At 40.6% G+C, this 19,920-nt stretch overlaps 1 protein-coding gene across 1 annotated transcript; it reads left to right on the top strand.

Annotated features, from left to right (window-relative positions):
* Positions 1 to 922: 922 nt before the first annotated feature.
* ADNP2 (ADNP homeobox 2) lies at positions 923 to 11,423 on the top strand (the record flags this gene model as incomplete). The annotated part of the gene is made up of 3 exons (XM_079533820.1): positions 923 to 1,030; positions 4,680 to 4,769; positions 8,454 to 11,423. The coding sequence occupies 3 exons, from the start codon at positions 923 to 925 to the stop codon at positions 11,421 to 11,423; spliced, it is 3,168 nt and encodes a 1,055-aa protein (XP_079389946.1).
* Positions 11,424 to 19,920: the final 8,497 nt, after the last annotated feature.

Consider the following 19,920-nt stretch of genomic DNA (forward strand, 5'->3'; position numbering starts at 1 on the left):
AGCAGGAGCTGGAGTTATACAACTGGTGGCCTCTTAACACAGCTGCCTGGGTAGAGACAACAGCCCAGCTGCTGGGATGCAGTGGACCCTTGGTGCTGGCATGTTCTAGAACATGGCTGTCCAAACTTTCAGCTTGCCTGGGCTGCACTGACGGAAGAGGAATTGTTTGGGCCATGCATTAAACAGCGCAGTTAACGCGACAAACTTTTTGTACTTGAATATTTTTATTACAGTATTTTTAAAAAGAACAGTAGAAGCATAGAGCTAGTGGGATACTTGACCTTGTCTGTGTGAAACTAATGCATCAGTGGTTGATTTGGTGGAAGTGATTGCAATTCTTAGTGAGTTCTCAAGGTGTTTGTCAGATTTTTGATGAAATGTACTCTTGTTGTACTTCACACATGAGAATAGTTGCTCACAAATACACACAGGGTCAAAAAGGAGTGACATGAGTAGGGTGTGGCTGTGAAGAGAAACCTGGGTTTAACTAGCAGTTGTATTTAAAGCATACACATGAGATGCCTCTCTTTATAATTTGGTTTATTGTTTCACCTTGGCACTGTGATGTTCAAGGCAAAAGGTGCTGATAATCCCCTTTCCTAAAAGAGTGAAATTCTTATATTCACTTTCACCTGCAAAACCACCAAGTTTTGTACACCATAGCTGCCATCTAAACATGAAGAGAGATGACAACAGAGACTTGTTTGTTTAGATAGAAGAAACCAAGGGGCTCCACCCAACTTTGTTCCTTAGGAGGAAGGAAGTGATCTACTGACTGATCATATGGGTAATTGGTTTAAGGCTTTTGCTGTTATTTATCCAGTGTATTTTTGACATTTAATTTTTTAATACTGTTAAACGTGAAGTGCCTGTATTCAATTATGACACCATTTTTTAACTTCCTTTTCAGGAAAAGTGCAAAATGTTTCAAATTCCTGTTCAAAATCTTGATAATATCAGGAAGGCTCGCAAAAGGGTGAAAGGCATTCTTGTGGAACTTGGGCTCGACAGCTGCAGGGAATTGTTGAAGGTAAAGTATTTCGAGTAACGTTAAGCGGGTTTGAAGAAAACCTTTTAAAAATACTTTGTTTATTGTATATGTGATGTTCTTCTGGCCTAGGTCTTTATGATGAGGTAAAGAGGAGAAAGTGGCTTCTTTAGTTGAAGGATCACTTAAGTCTGAGTGCCTAAATGCTAGAAGTGGAACTTAGATTTTTGGTACATGATGTTGAAAGAGGCTTCGTTTCCCAACAAAATATGTTACAGGTGATGCTGTGTGTTCTCTGCTTGTAATAATTGCACCAATAAGAAATGGTACAACTTCAGTAAAATGCTTCTTTAGTCAGCTGCTTGTATATTATGTATGTGCTAATGTATTATACATAACATACATATGTACAACATACAATATGTATATTTGATGTGTGTTGTATATTTGTATATGAAATGCTGTTTGTATGTTACATAGTAATTTTGTTCTTTTGAAATTACAAACAGTGGAAGACTTGATATAATGGAGCTCAATTGCTTTGAGTAGGTTCAAGAGGAAACCTCTGAAGGATATACAAATAAATGTAATTTCTAAAAATTATATCCAAATCTTTTGCAGGCTTTTAAAACTTGTCTCCAGGAAAAAATATCAAACTTGACTTGCTGAGTTGTGGTTCAGTTCTGTATTTTTAAAAGCATATGCAAGTATGCTGAGGCAAAGTGAGCGTAGTGCTGTTGTTACCACTTATTGGAGAAAGTACTGTACAGTGAGCCAGGGACACTCAAACATCATTTGGCAGATGGAAGTGAGGCTTTTTTTTTTTTTTTTTTTAAAATACTTTTTCCCCCAGCAGTGGGAAAAAGGATAAAGATAGCAACTTGGTTACAGAACACAAGCTTTTCTGGCTCTGGCCTGTTCATGACTTGACACTGACTGTAGCCAAGGGCTGGGGTTAATTCTGTGTGATGGTACTGCAATCACTCATTCTAGGGGTGCTGTTGTCTCTTGGGGTGTTCTTGGAGCATGTGTAAGTGAATGGTTTGAAGAAGCACTTGAGGCCTGCGTGCATATCTAAATCTGGAACATTCTTGGTTGTTGCAGTTGAGCAGTGCTACATGTAAGTGAACGTAAGAGCTCAGAAAGTATATTTGCCTGGTGTTTTTATTTTTATTTTTTTATTGTGCTGTATTTTGTAAATAACCCTTCAAAAACTCATCTGTCTTGATGCTTTGACACAAAACAGTTGTGTGCAAGTTTACATTCTGGAAAACACTGAAATATGGGCCCAAAAATATCAAGTAGTTCTCCTTCAGCCATGTTCATAACTTAAAAATCTATTTTTTCCAGACAATCTAGGGCTGTTTATTTGGTGTGACTCTTTTTTCTTACAGAAGGGATGTTTGACCTAACAGAGAAGTAGCTTAAGGTGTTTTTTTTCTCCTTTGAATATTAAGGTGGATTTCTGGACTTTGTGCTTTTGAGAAGAGAGAACAATTGAGGAAATGGTATGAAGTGACATGATACAGGCTTGGCTTCTTGTCTGGTCTTAAAACTTGGTCTTAAACGCTCTGAGTAAGACATGATAACGGATGATAGCTTGAGGAAAATGAAGGAATGTTCATGTACAACATGGTAACTCTTGGTAGATTGACCAGAGAGAAGGATTATTTGTTAGCTAAAAGTTCTTAATTGTTCTTCACTAGGAAGCAAACATCTGCCTTCTGTGTTAAACTATGTTTGAATGTCAAAGTAACTTAAACTGCAGTGTCAGAGGATTTCCTTCGGGTAAATCTTTCTAGCTTTAGCATACTGTGTGGCCTCCTGTATAAGCCTTCATTTAAACTCTGGGCACTTTGATCTGTTCTGGAAAAGTTATGATAGGGGGAAGAAAGCAGTTCTCAGGTTTGAAATGTTTTTCTCTTCAAAAATGTTTTTTTATTCACCTTGAGGTACTTGATTAATCACGCTTCTCAGTTTAGTTTTTTACTCCCTTGTTTATCCTTTTCCCCTCTTGAAATAAACCTGGAAAGAGCGTAACGTGTTGCTTCTGGGATGTCAAGCTTATTCCAGTGGTAAGAATTTCTCTGTACGAGATGGACATTTCAGCAAAAAGGCCTAGGCCGACTTGCGCGTGCATTGGGGTTGTATGAGTCTGGCATTCAATGCTAGGAGCCTTTCTTAATGGAGAACGCTCAAACCAAAAGTAAAACATGTTTAAGCTTTCCTGTCCATTCTACGAAATGCATTCCAGTGTGTTCAGCTGAATGCTTTGTGAAGTTGTCTCTTTATTTTCTGTAGCAAGCACTTACAAGAAAAACACTATGTCCTATAAGGCTGTGGAATTGCAAAGAGCAGTTACCTCCAGAGTAAGAGAAAAGTTGTGTGCTTCTCGGAGCGTTTGTGTGAGGATGAGTAGAGGGACTTATGCAGCAGTAAGTGGCAGAGCTTTGTTCATTGCTGCCTTGAGAACTGCAGAATTTTCCCTGCGGAGATGTGCAGGCTGCAGAAGCTAGAAAGCTTATTGTACATTTGAATGCGCTTCCTAAACTTAATTTTGTTGATATATTACCACTAGCGTGCTTGCTTGTCTGTTGCGTAGATAATGGTGCTCACATGAGTGCAGTGCAGGCAGGAGCCTAGCACACACAGCCTGCATCAAGTAGCCTTGTTGACCTGCTTCTGAGTCTCCTTTCTTCTCTTCTTGTTGGCCATGTGTTCTATTTTGCTTGTAAATGCTACATTTTTTTTTTTTTTTTTTAACTTCAGACTATGAAGATGTATAAATTCAGCATCTCTTGAAGGTGAGCTAACCTTAAATAGCCTTTATTACCTGCTCCTGTTGTTCCAGTGGGTTTTGGTGTACGTTTGAAAACATAATGCTCTTTCTAAGCATCTTAGTAAGTGTGAAATGGAAGGGAAGGTGAGGTGAGAAATATGTTAATTTTCTGTAGGTTAAGCCTGGATTTGTGGTCTGCGTTCTAAGAAACTAGTGTACTGCTGAAGCTGACCTAGGGTCTTGGGAAAGGCATAGCAATCAGCAGTTTTCTTTTTTTCCTTGCCATGAAAATGGAGGGGAACTCTTCACTGCACTCAGGTTGTTGTGATAGAGTTGATTAGAGGAATGCTCTGAGGAGAGCTTACTCTGATGTGGTTGTTGCAGGCGCAGTGGTGATGCTGTAATGCTGCTTTTAAACTTGAGAAAATACTGCTACTCTTTTGAAATAGGTCTCTGAAATGTCTTTGCAAGTTAAAAGCGTAATAATAGCATGAATTAACACTGAAATACCTGCTACGAAGTAAGCAGTTATGGTAAGTAAATACATGGAAATAGATGCTGAAATACTACAGATTAAGGAGGAGGAAGGTAGAAGCAGAAAAGATCTGTGTTCACTGTGAACTTCGCTAGAAGCGACGGAAATAAAGTATAAACACTTCAATTTCCTTGTTTTGAGTAACAGTAGAGTGTTCAGAATGCCTGTGTTACATGAGGCAGTTATCAGCTAGTAATTGAGGTAAAATAAATCAAACAGGAGTCAGAAATAATTTCTTTGAAATGAGTTTTGAAACCTCTATATTAGTGCTGCATGAACTTCCATTCATCTTGTTTTCTTGTTCCTTGTTTTTGAATTGAGACCAAATTGTACCTACCAAAGCAGGTTATTTCTTGTGTGCTTTATTTTGATTTTAGAATCTTAAAAGTTTTGACCCAGGTGAAAAATACTTCTGCAACACTTCGTGGAGTGATGTCTCTCCTTGGGAGTCTGTGGGCAAGAGGAAGGTATGTGCCTTTGAAATTGAGTGGATGTGCATGTGGAATTGCTGAATATTACTGATTGCAGAAGACCTGCTAAAACTAAAATATATCAGCTCTAGTATTTATTCTCTAAATAGTGTTTAAGGAATCATCTTCCATTGCCTCTTTTTTCTGTAATGCTGCAGGTTGTAAGGACAATTCTGTATGCTGTTTGGAGTGTTTAAGTCCTGAACATCAGTATTTCATGTGTCATGCCAGTTTTCTACAACTGTAGCCTCACATTATATGAAGTTGTGACATGCTTTTTTATATAATATACTTTTTTAAAAACAGAATAATGAAAATGTGACCGGACAGATAAATGTAGGTTTAGTTGAAATTTTCATTAGCTGTGTGTCTAATTTTCATTAGACAGTGTGTTTTACTTTATGTATAGGTGGACTTTGTGTGGATCGAGAATCTGTATAAGAGACAGGGCTGAGATGGTCAAAACAAAGTGTCTCAGAAACTTGCTGGAATATAAAATAATAGAAAGCAGTAAGTAAAGCACAGGAGTATACACACAAAAATAAAGGTAGTCTTTTCTGAGTCTTGCTGAAGTCTCAAGGTTCCTGGCTGTTAGTATGAGGAAGGCCCTCAGCAACTTGTAAATAGCAGTAGGCATCCTCTTTTCATCCTGGTAAATAGTGACTTAGAATAGTATTGTGGTGGCTTGACTGAAGTTCATCTGCATCAACCGTTTTTAAAACTGGAATGGAGGCCACAGGTACAGAGTTGCAATTATTAACAAAGCCCTCAACATACAGGCTGACCAAATGCCATTCAGACTTACCCAGGCTCATTTGGTAGCAGGTGATCTCTCCAGCACTTAGGATTGTCTTCTGGTTTTTCTTTCCTAAACTTGGATCTGTAGGTTTAAGATTTGATGTTGATCCCATCTGCCAAGCTGTGTCTTCCATTTACAGAACTTGTACCTGTCTTTTCTTCATACAACTTTGTTTCTTTGGTCTGCATTATTCACTTCATGCTGCCTACACATGAGAGAAAAGAAGTTGATCCTTTAAGATGTTTTATTCCAAAGTTGCTTCAATAAGGGAAAAAAAGTTGAGCTGCATCAAAAAATTCAGGAGTCTGGTTAAGCTACCCAGATAAATTAGTCTGTGGTGTCTACCAGTGGGATTATTCTTACAGAGATTATAGTAATTCCAGAAGAACTTGGCTTTTAGAGGCTGTTGTGTCTCTAGGTTGTGGAGAATGTTGAGACTCTAAAACAAAGTGTTATATTTTATTCTGGAGTATGTTTGGAATGGAATCAGTCACATTTTCCTAGATGCTTTTGGTAAGATTTTTTAAATTCTGTTTGTACAGCTCAGTGTTGTGTTGGTCGAACTTCTAGATGTGCCAGGTTTCTGAAGTAGTCTAGAATTTCTATTCTCAAAAACTTGCTTACAACTGAGATGTTATTCTTTAAGAAGGAGAAGGCTTTAGAAGCACTTCCAAAAAATGAAGGCAGCTGAGACTTGTGTGTGTAGAGAATGTGCTGGCCCCGTCATCTCCTTAGGTGTCTGTGTGGAAGAACTCTGTTTTCACAGACACTAAAAAACAAAACAAAAAAACCCCAACCAAATATCAACAAAAAGCCCCACCAAACTTTCACATTTGTCCTGCTGCAGCAGTTTTTTATTTTGAGCTGAGTAATGGGACTTCAGGTTTCTTCCTTCTTCAACAGAACATGAAATATGAAGCTTATTTTCCTTCACCTCAAGTCTTGTAATTTTGACCTCCCTTTAAAAACAAAAACAAAAACAACAACAACAACAAAAAAAAAAAACACAAAAAAAACCCCAAAAAACAAAACAGAAAAAAAAGGCTTGAGAAAGGCTTGAAAAATAGTTTACCCCAGACCTTGTCTGCAGGTGCTGGGGCAGGTTCTTAGTGGTATACTGCAATGCTTGTTTGTATAAAAAAGTAAAAACATCTTTACTGCAGAATAGCAAATTCAGCACTTGGACCACTTAGTTGTGAAGTAGTATTCTCACTGGCCCTAACTAGAAGTGCATGTACTTCCATATTATCCATATTTGACAGCAAGGAAACTTTGTTTATAGAAAGTAATTCTATTTACAAGGAAATAAGTTGAGAGGGAGAGATACTGATGAAAAGTTGTGGTGATGGGGTGCGTTGGTCCAATTTTTTTAAAGGCATATAAGCTTTTCTAAGTCTTTAAGAGCTAGTTAAAATAGGCAGTAACATCAGTTTGTCACCTGATGTCTTTAGAAGAGGAGGGGAGCTTTTAGTAGTGCTTCATGCTTCATTAGCTCTCTAGTGTTGGTGGCTTTTCTCCTACCCAGCGTACTCCCAAATACAAGTTTGACGCTTATTCTGACTTGATGCAGTGCAGTTTACCAGCAGCTGAGAACAGATGCCTGACGAATGTAAGAGCAGGAAATTACTTGCTGATACTTTTCCAGCATATGCTTCAGCAGCCTTGGGAAAGCAGTGTCTTTATCTTTTGAGTTTGGAGGTTAGATTTTCCTGGTTTTGCTTTATCAACTGCATAGATTCTTAGTGTTGCTAGTAGGTGATACCTTCATGGCTATGTGAAATGGCAAAACAAATAACTGCATAGATTCTTGATTCTTAAGTGTACTGGGCATGTATGTGGGTGATAGAGCTAGACTGGATACTTCAGTGGTGGAACAGCTCCTTGTTGCTTTTAGATGTGATTTTGTAAGTGACAGTGGTCAGTAAGGTGAAATGACATTTCATAAACGTGTTCCACGAGATCGTGGAGTGCAGGCTTGTCGCTTAGATATTGCTGTGACTGGCTGTGTAATTACTAGAAGTCAGGGGTAACTTCCTAGGAAGTGTGGATAGCTAGAAATGGCTGACAGTATACACTTGTAGGAAGAGCAATTGATATTCATGAATGTATGAAAACTAATGCTGTTGAGGGAGTATATCATTGTTAAGTGGAGGACAGGCTTATTATGACAGCAATTCTGGGAAGGGTCTGTAATAAGCATGCCAGATGAAATTTCTTACAGGCGTTAGTGTAATAGGATGTCCAGTGTGTTGAGGTTATGAGGTGATTGCTATTTTACGATAAAAGGGATTCTTACTGCTTTCTCTTTCTGTTAGTGATCTGACTTTCCAATAGTATAATAGTTTAGTATTTTAGGACTTTGCTGGGGGAAGTACTTGTCAGCCAGTGGTAGGATGTTGAAATACATAGAAAAACAAAATTAAAAAGTTCCTTACTTCTCACTTCTCCTTTCTCTTCAAATAAATATGAGATGACCATGTTGACTAAGCAAAGCTTTAATAGTTTCGCATTAAGAGGACTGCTGTTCCTACCTGTTTCGACTTTATCTCCTGGGTATAGTGGAGTACAACTTCTTCTCATCCTGTTCTGTGATTCCCATCTTTAAATGGCTTCATAATCAGGATTTTGTGAATTGGAATAGCAATTAACCTGCGTGAGGCTTTTTGATAAAATACAGGGGAGCAAAACAGTCACAAATGTTTCTCCTTTATGTCATCTTCAAGTCCTCTACTCAGCGATAAGCAGGTCTCTGTGGAATGGTGAGGATACATGCTATACATCCCGTGAAGTTATTTCTGACAGATGATAGAGTAGACTTCAAACAGAAATCCAAGTTTCAGGAACCGGAAGTTTCTAAGTGGATTTTCTTGTTTTGTTTGCAGAGATACAGAACAAAGCCGTACTGCTGTAGTTTATGCAAGTTCTCATCAAAATTACTTACTTCATTGAGGAATCATTTGCACCGTTACCATGAAGATGAGATGGATCAAGAGCTTGTAGTACCTTGCCCAAAATGTGTGTTTGCTTCTGAGCCAAAAGTAGTGGGGAAACATATCCGAATGTTTCATTCGTCTAACAAGAGAATACAGAACTATACAGTTAGCATCTTGGATGGCATGAAACAATTCAGGAGTGACATCATTAACTTTACATGTCTAAAATGTAACTTCACCGACACGTTATATTATAACATGAAGAAGCATGTGCTGATGAACCATTTTCAAAACTTAATAAGTACATATTTTGGCCAGAGACCTGATGAAAGTAAAGAGAGTTCTATTGAGAACTACTGTAAAAAATGCAATGTTTCTGCAAACAGCCAAGATTCTTTAATGTATCACGTCTTGACAGCTGAAACACACAGAGACCTAGAGAACAAGCTTCGGTCTGTAATTTCAGAGCATATTAAGAAACCGGGACTTGTGAAACAAATGCAGATTGCTCCAAAGCTTCCCCAAAGTGTACCTGTAGCCGCTCCATCTTTAGGTCCTCCTGTGGCCCCAGCAGGTTCCATCTCAGCTCCAGCTTGTATCCAACTTGCGTTCCCACAGAATAATCAAAACCAGACAGTGGTGCAGCCAATAGGTCAGAATACAGTCGCATCACTGACTGTTCCAAGTGCCTCTTGTAGCGTTCCACATCCAAATTCTGCTCCAGTTGTTACCCCGTCACATGTTACCCTGGTATCCAGTCACCTTCCTGTAGGTCAGAATAACGTTACTATTCAGCCGTCTCCTTCTCAGCCTCTCATTGTTTCTCACAGGCTTCCTCTTAATCAGCCTGTCACAGCTGGGGCTGTTCCTCTGAACCATTCTGGTGGGACCCTAAATAGAACTGTGGCTCCTGCAGTTCTTCCTGTTAATCAACCAGTCAGGCCTGGACTCTTTCCTGTTAATCAGTCTGTTGGTACTGTAAATAGTCCAGTTGCAGCTGCAGCATTACCTGTTCCTCAGCCTGTCAGCCCTGTCAATCAGCCAGTTGCACCGGGAGTTCTCTCCGTTAACCATTCGGCTGAGAGTGTGAACAGACCCGTCGGTCCCACAGTCCTTCCCGTGGCTCAGACAGTTGCTTCAGGAGTTCTACAGCTTAATCAGTCTGCTGTGTCTGGAGTTGTTCCTGTCAGACCGCCTGTCAGGCCTGGCTTTCTTCAGCTTAATCAACCTGTTGCCCCAGCCGTTATCCCAGTAAATCAGTCGGTTAGATCTGCAGTTTCTCAAAACGCGACTTTTTTGGCTGCAGGTTCTATACTTAGGCAGTTGATTCCAACTGGGAAGCAGTTCAATGGAATACCTACCTACACGCTTGCTCCAGTTTCAGTTACTTTGCCTGTACCTCTTGGTGGTGGAGTGACCGTGGGAACTCCACCACAAGTGCCTATCCAGCTGATGCAGTCTGGGACAGTAACTCAGTTATCTCAGTCACCAGCTAGCGCCCCCTCTCCTCCAATGGTTTTAACAACTCAGAGTATATCATTACAAGCTTCCCCACCTGATTCTGAAACAAGTGAGACCCTTGGAAAGGCGAAGCAGTGGAAGATTTGCCCTGTTTGCAATGAGCTCTTTCCATCGAACGTCTATGAGGTGCATATGGAGGTGGCCCACAAACATGGTGAAGTAAAAGTAGAGGAAGCCCAGGAACCTGACAAACTTGCAGCTTGTGCGCCCTTTCTGAGGTGGATGACAGAGAAGACGGTCCGATGTTTCCCTTGTAAATGCTTTCTCTGTGAGGAAGAGCTCATGAAACATCTCCTGATGCATGGTTTAGCTTGCTTGTTTTGCACAGTTACTTTCCACGACTTAAAAAGCCTTGCGGAACACAATAAATCTACACACAGTGGCAGGAAGCAGTTACATGCAGATTACAGCAACAGAGGATTTCAGCTAGGTAATGAGGCTCAGGGTGACCTGGTGTTTCCCCACTTTGATTTCAGTACAGTGTTACCAGAAGAAGACATTGGTGAAAGAGAAGTACACTTGGCAGTGCTCGCTGGAGTAAATTCAAGGACGCTCGTCCCCATTTACATCAAAGTGAAACCTCAGGCAGCTGAATTGAACAATGGATGCAACAAAGTGTTCACCTGTCCGTTTTGTTTCAGTTTGTTTATTAGCCAGGAAACCTATGAAATGCATTTGAAAGAGAGGCATCACGTTATGCCAACTGTACATACAATTTTAAAGTCTCCAGCTTTCAAGTGCATCCACTGTTGTGGCGTGTACACTGGAAGTATGACTCTAACAGCTATTGCTGTGCATTTGCTCCGTTGTAGAAGTGCTCCCAAAAACAGCAACCCAAGCGTGAAGATGCAGCTTGAGCGTACTGAGAAGAAAGAGCTGCTGTTTGTGAATGGTGAAAAGCATGATTCTGTCATTAAGAGAAAGCAGTCTGACACCTGCTTTGTTACAGAAGACCAAAAGAATAAGGAACAGCAGCCACTAAGCTTGAGTACGGGACTAGCTCTGTATCCAGAAGATGACTTGTATTCAGGGCTGGTGCCTTTCAAACGACAAAAGATTGGTATTAGGACTGAGATAAAGAAAATTTCGAGTGAGGATCTTCGTGTTCTGGCAGTAGATCCCAGACAGTATGATCACAGCTCGTATGAAACTCAAAAACAGTTTTTGACAGACTATTTTCATGTGAGGCCATATCCTTCAAAAAAAGAGATGCAGTTATTGTCCACACTGCTGTATGCTTGGAAAATTGATGTTGCATCATTCTTTGGAAAAAGGAGAAATGTATGCTTAAAGGCAATAAATAGTCACAAACCATCTGTGCTGCTGGGTTTCAGTATGTCAGAACTAAAAAACGTTAAGCACAAATTGAATATAAAAGATGAACTGTTAGATGTTTAAAAAAAGCTTTTAGAACATCTAAAAGCAATCAGTAATTGCATACTTATGAATTTTGCAATTTATTACGATTGAGTTTATCTTGCAGACTGGCCTGTTGGAGGACTGGTAATATAAAAACTTTCAGTTGTGACTGTTATTGTGGAAGGTACACAGTTGTGTATTTGAAACAGCTAAAACTTTGTGATTTACACTTCTGGAATTTGTTTTAGCTTTTTACTTTTTCTAGAGTAGTAATTTTTTGTTGGTTTTGTTCTCCTTTCCCCCTCCTCCAGGCTCCCAATAGACTTTTTATACCATTATGTAAAATGTTTGTGCTGTTAAATACAAATTTTATTTTATTTTTCTGCAATGTCATCATGTTTTCTAAACAATAAAATGTATAATGTTGTTTAAAATACTGAGGTAAACTAGACATATTTCATCTATTTGATGGTGTTTTTCAATCCTCATAATTTAAAAAAATTTTTTTTGGTTGTTTTTCTCTACACTGGAGTCTTTACATCCATTGCCCCTACAAATTCTGAATGCACTGGTAACAGTAAAGTACCTGATAGGTGTTTTTTTTTTCCTCCCATGAGTCCTATTACCTGGGCCAGTTAATTCTGGTGACTGGTAATGTGTAACTGCTGCTAATGTGGTGGGGAACTGAAGGGCTGAGAAGGGGTCCTACTGAGGTGCTACTAAATTGAAATAGTTGTTTATCAACTGTGGACTAGATCTTGCTAACTGGAAGCATTTACTCTCTTTGCTGGTGTTGAAACCTGTTCAACTGTCTCTTGTTCAAAGCTTGGTAACAGCATTTGGGTTCTTTCCTTTCTCAAAAAGCGAAATCGATTTGGTGTGTCACGTTGCTCTGGTAATGTGGAATGTCCAACTTCTGTAAGCATAGCTGACCTATAGAAGCTCTGTTCAAGTATCACTGGAGTTTGGTGAAAAACTTTTATTTTAAATTGGTCTTGTATTTGGTAATGGAGCAGTGCCTCCTTCTCAGCAAATTAGATGTGTCTTTAAGTCCTTGGGGTTAAAAACAATATGAACAGATTGGGTGAGCTGGAGGCATCAAGATCCTAAACTTCGTTACTTGAACAGTGATCATTTCTCATTACAGACAGCATCAGTGTGGTGTAAAATAAAGAGAGATGATCATGCTCAGTATGAACTAGCTTCTCTGCTGCAGAAAAGTTGGTGAGAACAAACTACATAGCGAGTTACTGGTGACTGTATGGAGGCCTTTAGTTCTGTTCCTTCTCTCTGCGTGTGCCTGGTTTCTCTTGACTCATGAAACTGTTTCCAAAATTAAATAATAGCTAGTTTTGTAACAATCCATATTATTTATTGTTCTTCTTCTTTCCCCTCGTATTTCACTGAACAACAAAGGGGAGGCTGCCTGTTGGTACCTTGTGCTGGTAAGGAGAAGGTAACGTCTCCAAGCAGTTTTTTAAAATTAGTCAGCATCTGGTCGTGCTGTGCAGTAGTTTTTAAAGCAGATACAAAATCATTTTTGTGATTTTTCTGAAAGCACCTGACATCTTAATAGAACTGGTGACTGTCCACCTGAAGTTCTGTGAGGTAGGCAAAGTTCTGTTTTGGATACAGTCTTCATATTTACATGTTGACACCTTCAGCAAATTTTAATGTGATGTGTGGTTACCTAAATGTGGAGGGTCTGCATTTGGAAAAACTTAGTAATTTGCTACTGAATAGACTTAGTTCAACAAACAGAGTCACTATTTATGGGGTTGCCTGCACCTCCTATCCTGACCTGTAGGACAATAAGTAGCAGTGCAGTTGTGTAGCTTCATAATAGCTCATGGAAAAGTCAGTGTGCAGTTGAGATTTGGGCACAGCATAGTTTGTAAACCAGTTTGAAGGACTCTTAATGAGAAAGAGGGAAGCTCTGTAAAGTCCTGAAGTCTTAGGCAGTCATTTTCAGTCTTCAGAACTTGGTATTTTGAGCTGCATCATCTTTGAGGAAGTTCTGCTGCTGTCAGTAGCTCTCCAGCAGGAAGGCATTGTCAGTGTGCATCTGGGGAAGTGATAAATGGCTCAAGATTGCTCTGTTCAGAGATGAGCGTTGGTTGGAGTTGAGAGCTGGGGAGTTGTATCAAAGTTCACCCATGTGTGGTGCTGCAAGGGAGCAGTCCAGTCTTAACAGGGTTAACCTACTTGGCATCCATTGGTGATATTAAGGACTTCATATATTGAAGTTGGGTTTCAAGTCTTCCAAAAAAAAAAAAAACCAAAACAACTTTCTGACTTTGTCATAGGTGTGTGTGCAAATAATTGTCATGCTCCTTCACTTTGTTTTTCAGTGTTCAGGGAACTTGATATAACATTCTTTTCATTGTTAAAAGACACAAAAGCACAGTGGACCTGCATCATCTAGATGCTTTAGGCAGACTTTAAAATCAAATAGCACAGTGTAGTAACATTGTTTATTAACCACTGACACCTGCTTATTTTCCAAGAAATTGAAGTTCTGATACTAATTTGCTTTTGCTAAATGCTCCTATCCTCATTCACTGAGGACCACAGAAACAAAGAACAAACAGATGGAATTTTGAAATCTGGAGTGACAGAGAAACCAAAGCACCTCTATCAGTATGGTTATGATTCTCAGAAAAGCCAAGGAACCTGGAGAAAACCCTTCCAAATCCATCTTTTTAACCTAACTTTGCTATAGGTTTCTCAAGCGTGAAGTCCTTTGGTGAGAAGTTGCTACTTTGGGAAGATACTGCTGCCCCTGCCTGGAAGTGCACGTGGGTGGTGTACGGTAAGTTCTTCTCTGGCGTTTTGTAGGGAGGAGCCGGATGCTACTGGTATGTGCTGCTGGGGAAGGCAGGTCAACCATAGGGGCTGCTCTCCCTGCAGCAGACTTTCTGAATGCAAGTCCTTCAAGCACATGAGTAAAGCTGTGGTCCACTGTGAAAGGCATCCGTGTGGGAAGAACACCTGATTGGGTCACAGGAAGACTGGAACGTTCGTTCTTCATGGGAATAAACACAAGAACACCTGTGTTTATTCTGCTTCCGAAATGTATTGGTTAAAAGAAGCATTTGAGAAACACCTTGTGGGCTCTTGAGTTTTTAGGCAGAAAATAGCATTTGTGAAAGATGGCTTGTTATTTGAACGTGTAGTATGAGGGATGATGATTATTATAATGGGATGTGGTCATGCTTGTCCTGTTCACGTTTGTCTGCTAGGAATTAAGGTATTGTTTGGTAAACTCTCTTTTTGGGGGAGGACAAAACTGAGGGAGCCTTGCAGTTCTGATTCAGTCTTGTAGTTCTTGTGTAGTGAGCCCGTTTTATCCTATGCTGTTTTTAAATTGTTCAGCTAAGCTTAGGGTTTTACTGAAGTAGGCATAATAAATAACTTTGGATGCACAGTTCTCAACAGGTACATCTGTGAAACTTGAATTCTGCTGCAGTTGGCAGAAGAGGAAGGTACGTAGCTGGTTTTAAGTTCGTACGAATTATTACTCTTTTCTTTGCAAAATATGTATGAAAAGCACGTATTAATGAATGAGGCAGGAATTGGTGGTGCTGCATGTGAAGTCTAGGCTATCACCTTGTTTTACTGCCTGCATGTCTCATTGTTCCTGCTTTGGACTCGAGGGGTAAGTTGGAACTGTGACCACGTGTGTCTCTTTTTACTTATTTAGTAGATCCCCAGACGTGTATGTTGTGTTTTGTTTGTTTCTTTGGATGTGTTCAGTGTTCTGAGTTACACTTTGCATATGCAGTGTGAGCTTAGTACTCTCCTGCATTTTTGAGAAGAACGTGGTTCTGCAAATACCAGGAATATGAACGCGCACTGGATGCCTGTCTTCTCATTTTCTGTGGACTGTATTTATTAATCTGGTATTCTACTTAGTGGTGTGCTAAAACAAGCAAAAAAAAACCCCAAACAAACAAACACAAAAACCCACCTCATTCCAAAATCAAGGGAAGCAGAGGCTTTGAAAGTCTACAGAAGTGCTGTTGTTTTATTTTGGCTGTCTGCCTGTTAAAGAAGCAGCAGTTCTTGCTGCTGTAGCATATGAAGTCTTAAAGGCTGAGATTGGTAGCTGTTTTGTCTGGCAGCCTGCACCAAGAAAGCAAAGAACTCAAGAAGTAGCAGTGCATGTATTTGTCATGGGACGTGGGTGTTTCTACAAAACGCTCTGATTAGTTTGCAGTTTCAGAATTGCTGTGTTGTTTTGCCAGCAGTTCATTTGGAAGTGAAAAAGATACTCAATTTTAAATAAAATGAAAAGTCTATGAAGCAGCATTGCTATGCATGGTATATGACAGGCTTGCTAAGTAGAAAATGTGTTGTTTCTTGTCTGGCATCATCTAGAGTGGGAGATTGAATGTCAGACAGAAAAAAATCAGGACAGCAACTCAAGAACAGTCACAATAAATGATAGTAAAAGAGAGATGATAAAGCAAGGACTGCAGACATATTGTTTGCAGAAGGAACGGTGAAAAGGGTGAGAAGTCAATCTGGTAGATAGCAGACTCCAATGAGAAATGTGGAAGTCTGTCCCCTTGAGCAAAGTGTGTTGCTGTACTGTCAAGCACAGGGTTTGGCAGCAGGGTCTTTTTAGAAAAGGTGGTGCAGAAGACTGGTGCTGAACGTGTAATGATGCATGGGATCAAGTTTTGTCAGATTAATGTCACAGTGGCAGCACTTAATCCTCTGGTCATCACCAGAGCCAAAAGTAAGGTGATCTGCAATGATCCTACGGGTGGGAGGGTTGTGTGTGGGCAGAGATGGGAGCCAGAGCATAGAGCTGGTGGGCAGTGCAGCTGAATCTGCTGTGTCGTGGCTTCTTATTCTGGAATAGAATTCCTTGTAAGATGGCTTTTAGGACGGGTTTTAGTAATGTTATGATGTGGAAAATGCAAGTGGTGTAACTAGATTTATTAACTTGTTACACTTGGAAGTAAAGCCTTGAGCATCTTTAAATACATGAGTGCTGGAGTAATTACAGCATCGTGTTTAGGGAATTGTCTCTAATGAGTGTATGACTAGCTGAGTTATCCTGCAGTCATTATGACATAGCTGTGACAATGTTGTGTGCTCCCAGGCATTGGAAGGAGATAGTTGCTGGAAGCAGAGATGATGCTTCATCTGAAACATGACTTCTGGTCCAACAGTCATTCCACCTCTGGTCATCTGTGCTAGGAGAAGTTAGTTCAATCTAATAGGGATGCAGTAAGGGCTACAAATGTTACCAAGCAAATAAATGTTTTCCCTGTCTTAAACTCAGTGATGTGATTTGCAATCGCATGTACATAGAGGTTGGGGTTCACATTCTTTACTGCTGTTTTTCATGGCAAATAATAACAAAATGGCACAAACACAGGTTAAAACCTGACCCTGTTCGGTGTGGATTCATGTAGTAACAGCACTTAGGGCAGTGAGACTCAGAAGAATCTGAGTGCAGTTTAGGAAAAAAGCCTGTTTTTGAGAAGGATGTGTGACTTCTCAGTTTTGAAGAGAGGTGTGTGGCATGGCTGCGTGCAGTAGGAAGGAGGAGCTCATGCTGGTTTAGGGGCTTACTGCTTGTATTGCTGTGAGCGATTCCAGCAGCACAACTTGCAGGGATGTGAGCACTCCGTAGGGAAATGCAAGGGCCTCTCCCAAAGATTGATCTGCTCAAGAGACTTGCAGTGTGGCCACCCGAGTGGAGCAGCGGAACCTTTTGCCACCAGGTCTTCAAAGGCATCTCTTAGTGTGCTGGTGTCCAACTTGGGGAACTTGCAGAGAACGCTTGAGCCCTGGTGTCAGAAAGCAATGAAGGACATGCTGGTAGCAGGCTGCTCAGCAATCTCAGGAGAAGATCATCCATCTCCCACAAAATTAGCTGTTGTCACCTGTTGTCACCTGACTGGTGATGACCTCTGCTAAGGAAGTTATTCTGGCTGCGTGCAGCCACAGCATGCTGGGAACGGCGGCTCCACAGGGCTCCTGTGAGCTACTGGTCTGAGCATGGCCCACCATGGCCCTGAACAGCTCGCCCTGCACCTCCCCTGCCCTGTGACACTGTGGCAGCCCTGCCCTGGGCATGCACCCATCGCTCAGAAACGACTGAACTGGTGTGCAGTCAGTGATGTGGGCTGGGACGAGAACTTGAGTTAGCACTGCACTGCACCCTCTCAAGTGATGGCAAACAGTTATATGTATTTTCATTCACTGGCTAAACGGACTTGTGAATAGTGAAAAATAAGCAGCTTTGCTTTCAGTTTTGATAAAGGAATTTGGGACTAGATTTCAAGACTTCTGGAAAAAACATCAATTTTTGCTGTATTTGTGGCTGTTTTCAGTCAGTTACATTACCTGCAAATTTTCGAGTGGAATGTGTAGAGCTGCAGTCAGACATTCAACTCAATGAAATAATTTTTACTAGATTTTTATAAGCCCTGTCTTAGAGCAGAAAGATATTCCTTGCTTCACAGTCACATCTTACTCATGCTGTCACTTTTTGGCAGTGTGTGCAATTGTGAACAACTGTTTTTGAGGGTTAGGCACAGGAAGATGAGAATTTCATCAAAAATCTACAACAGGCACCGTGAGAACTCACTGAGAATGGCAGCCACTTCCACTGAACCAGACTGATGCATTAGTTTCACAAAAACAAGGACAAATATCCCGCTAGTTTTATGGTTTTGTTGCTTTCTACTTCTGTATCTTTGAAATATTTTTAAATAAAACATCAAAGGTTTGTTAGTTATGTACAATAACTGCATTATATATTCCATGTGTGGCCTGAGACAATTATTCTTCAGTCAGTGCAGCCCAGGCAAGCCAGGCTGATCAACTTTGCATTAATTTGTGCTGGTAGGTGGTGCTGCACAGAGAGAGCTTGGAGTGCTGGAGGCCCCCATCTCTATTAGGAACTACAGAGGTTCTTTTGTAAGCATTGACCTCTGCCTGAGAATCGAGATTCTGAAGATCTCCTCATGAATCTGTAGATTCTTCTGCTGTTGTTTCTCTTCTTTTTCTGGATGTTGGGAAACCTGGGCAAGAGACTTCCTAATTAAAAAAAAATTCCAAAGTTTTCTCCACACGAGAAAAATGTAAAATACAACACGTATAACAAAACACTGAAGTATTCTAACAAAAAGTTCTAAAAATTGCACTTACAATCCTTTGTGCTTTAGTTTGGGGATGAGCCAGAACAACAAACTTTGTAATTTAAGACTACTGGGTGAACTGAACTTACATTTTCTTCTCAAAGCAGATGTTCTAGGTACTTGCTACTGTTTCTGTTGTCCTCAGCTATATGCACAGCTGACAAAATGAAACACCTGAATAGAAATACCTGCAAATGTTGGAAGTACAGATTTCAGTTTGGGTAGTTTTTCATTATAGTGAAGTTACTGTTTGAAGGTCCTTGCCCTGTTCCTTTTCAACAGGTAGAATGAGGTGGACCTTGAAGGAAATCAGAGGGGAAAAGATCGACATGAGAGGTTTTTGACAGAGAAATTGACAGAGTGTGTGTGGATTCAGCCAAGATAGGAAAGGTGAGCTGTGCTGGAAGTATGCTAGTGACAAATTTTGGCAATAAACCCCAGAAGAATTATTGTTGTTGTTCATGTTACTAAATAAAAGCATACAATCTGTTCTTGTATGAGGAGTCCATTTCCCATCACCAGCCCGTATCTGAGGAATCACAGTGGCAGGTGGTAACACTGGAGCTGTGCAGTCTGGGGCCTCCAGAAGTTGAGCCAGAGGTACGTGTGGCCAGCAGAGACCTCTGGACAGCGGAGCTGAGAGGAGGCTGGAGCAACGCAGGCTGCTGCTTTAATTCAGCACACATGCAACTGGGGTTTTTGGAGCCACTGCAACAGTGATATACAAGGGCTGCTCTGAAAGTAATGCCTCCTATTTCATTATGTTGGCCCACACCGTCGGGAGCGGATGGTGGTAATATAGCAGTAGAGGTTGAACCTTCCTCCAAAAAGCCACTACGTTTTGTTGCCATGCGACTGGTGGCAGTGGAGGGGTGTTCTGTCAGAACGGCATCTTACATGGAAGTGCATATGAAGCAGAGGTTTGTAATTTAATTCCTCCATGCAGAAAACTTTGCACCTCTTGACATTCATCAACACTTTCTGAACGTTCCTGAACCCAGAGAGTGGGTGTGAGCACAGTGAGTCAGTGGGTGCTGCGTTCAGTAGTGGTGGCAGTGGGTCACCTCTGCAGGTGCGGATTTTTGTGAGTGAGGAATGCAGGCTATTGCTTTTCACTGGTGAAAGTGCTCACTGAATGGTGGCGACTATGTTGGGAAATAGTGTTTCGTAGCTGAGAACCTGTTCTGTGAAATAATATGCTCTTTGTCTCTGCTGTAGTTTTCATGGAAATAAATCGGAGGCATTACTTTCCATAGTATTCAGTTTACTTTGAATTTAACAGTAGTTGCTAGGCATCACCTGTTGGTGTGATACAATGCAAGTTATTCATTAAGCTGTGAAATGACAAATAAGGATTCAGTAGACTTTCAGTG

This window comes from Tetrao urogallus (genome assembly GCF_951394365.1).
Source record: "Tetrao urogallus genome assembly, chromosome: 3".
In the NCBI taxonomy this organism is placed as follows: domain Eukaryota; kingdom Metazoa; phylum Chordata; class Aves; order Galliformes; family Phasianidae; genus Tetrao; species Tetrao urogallus.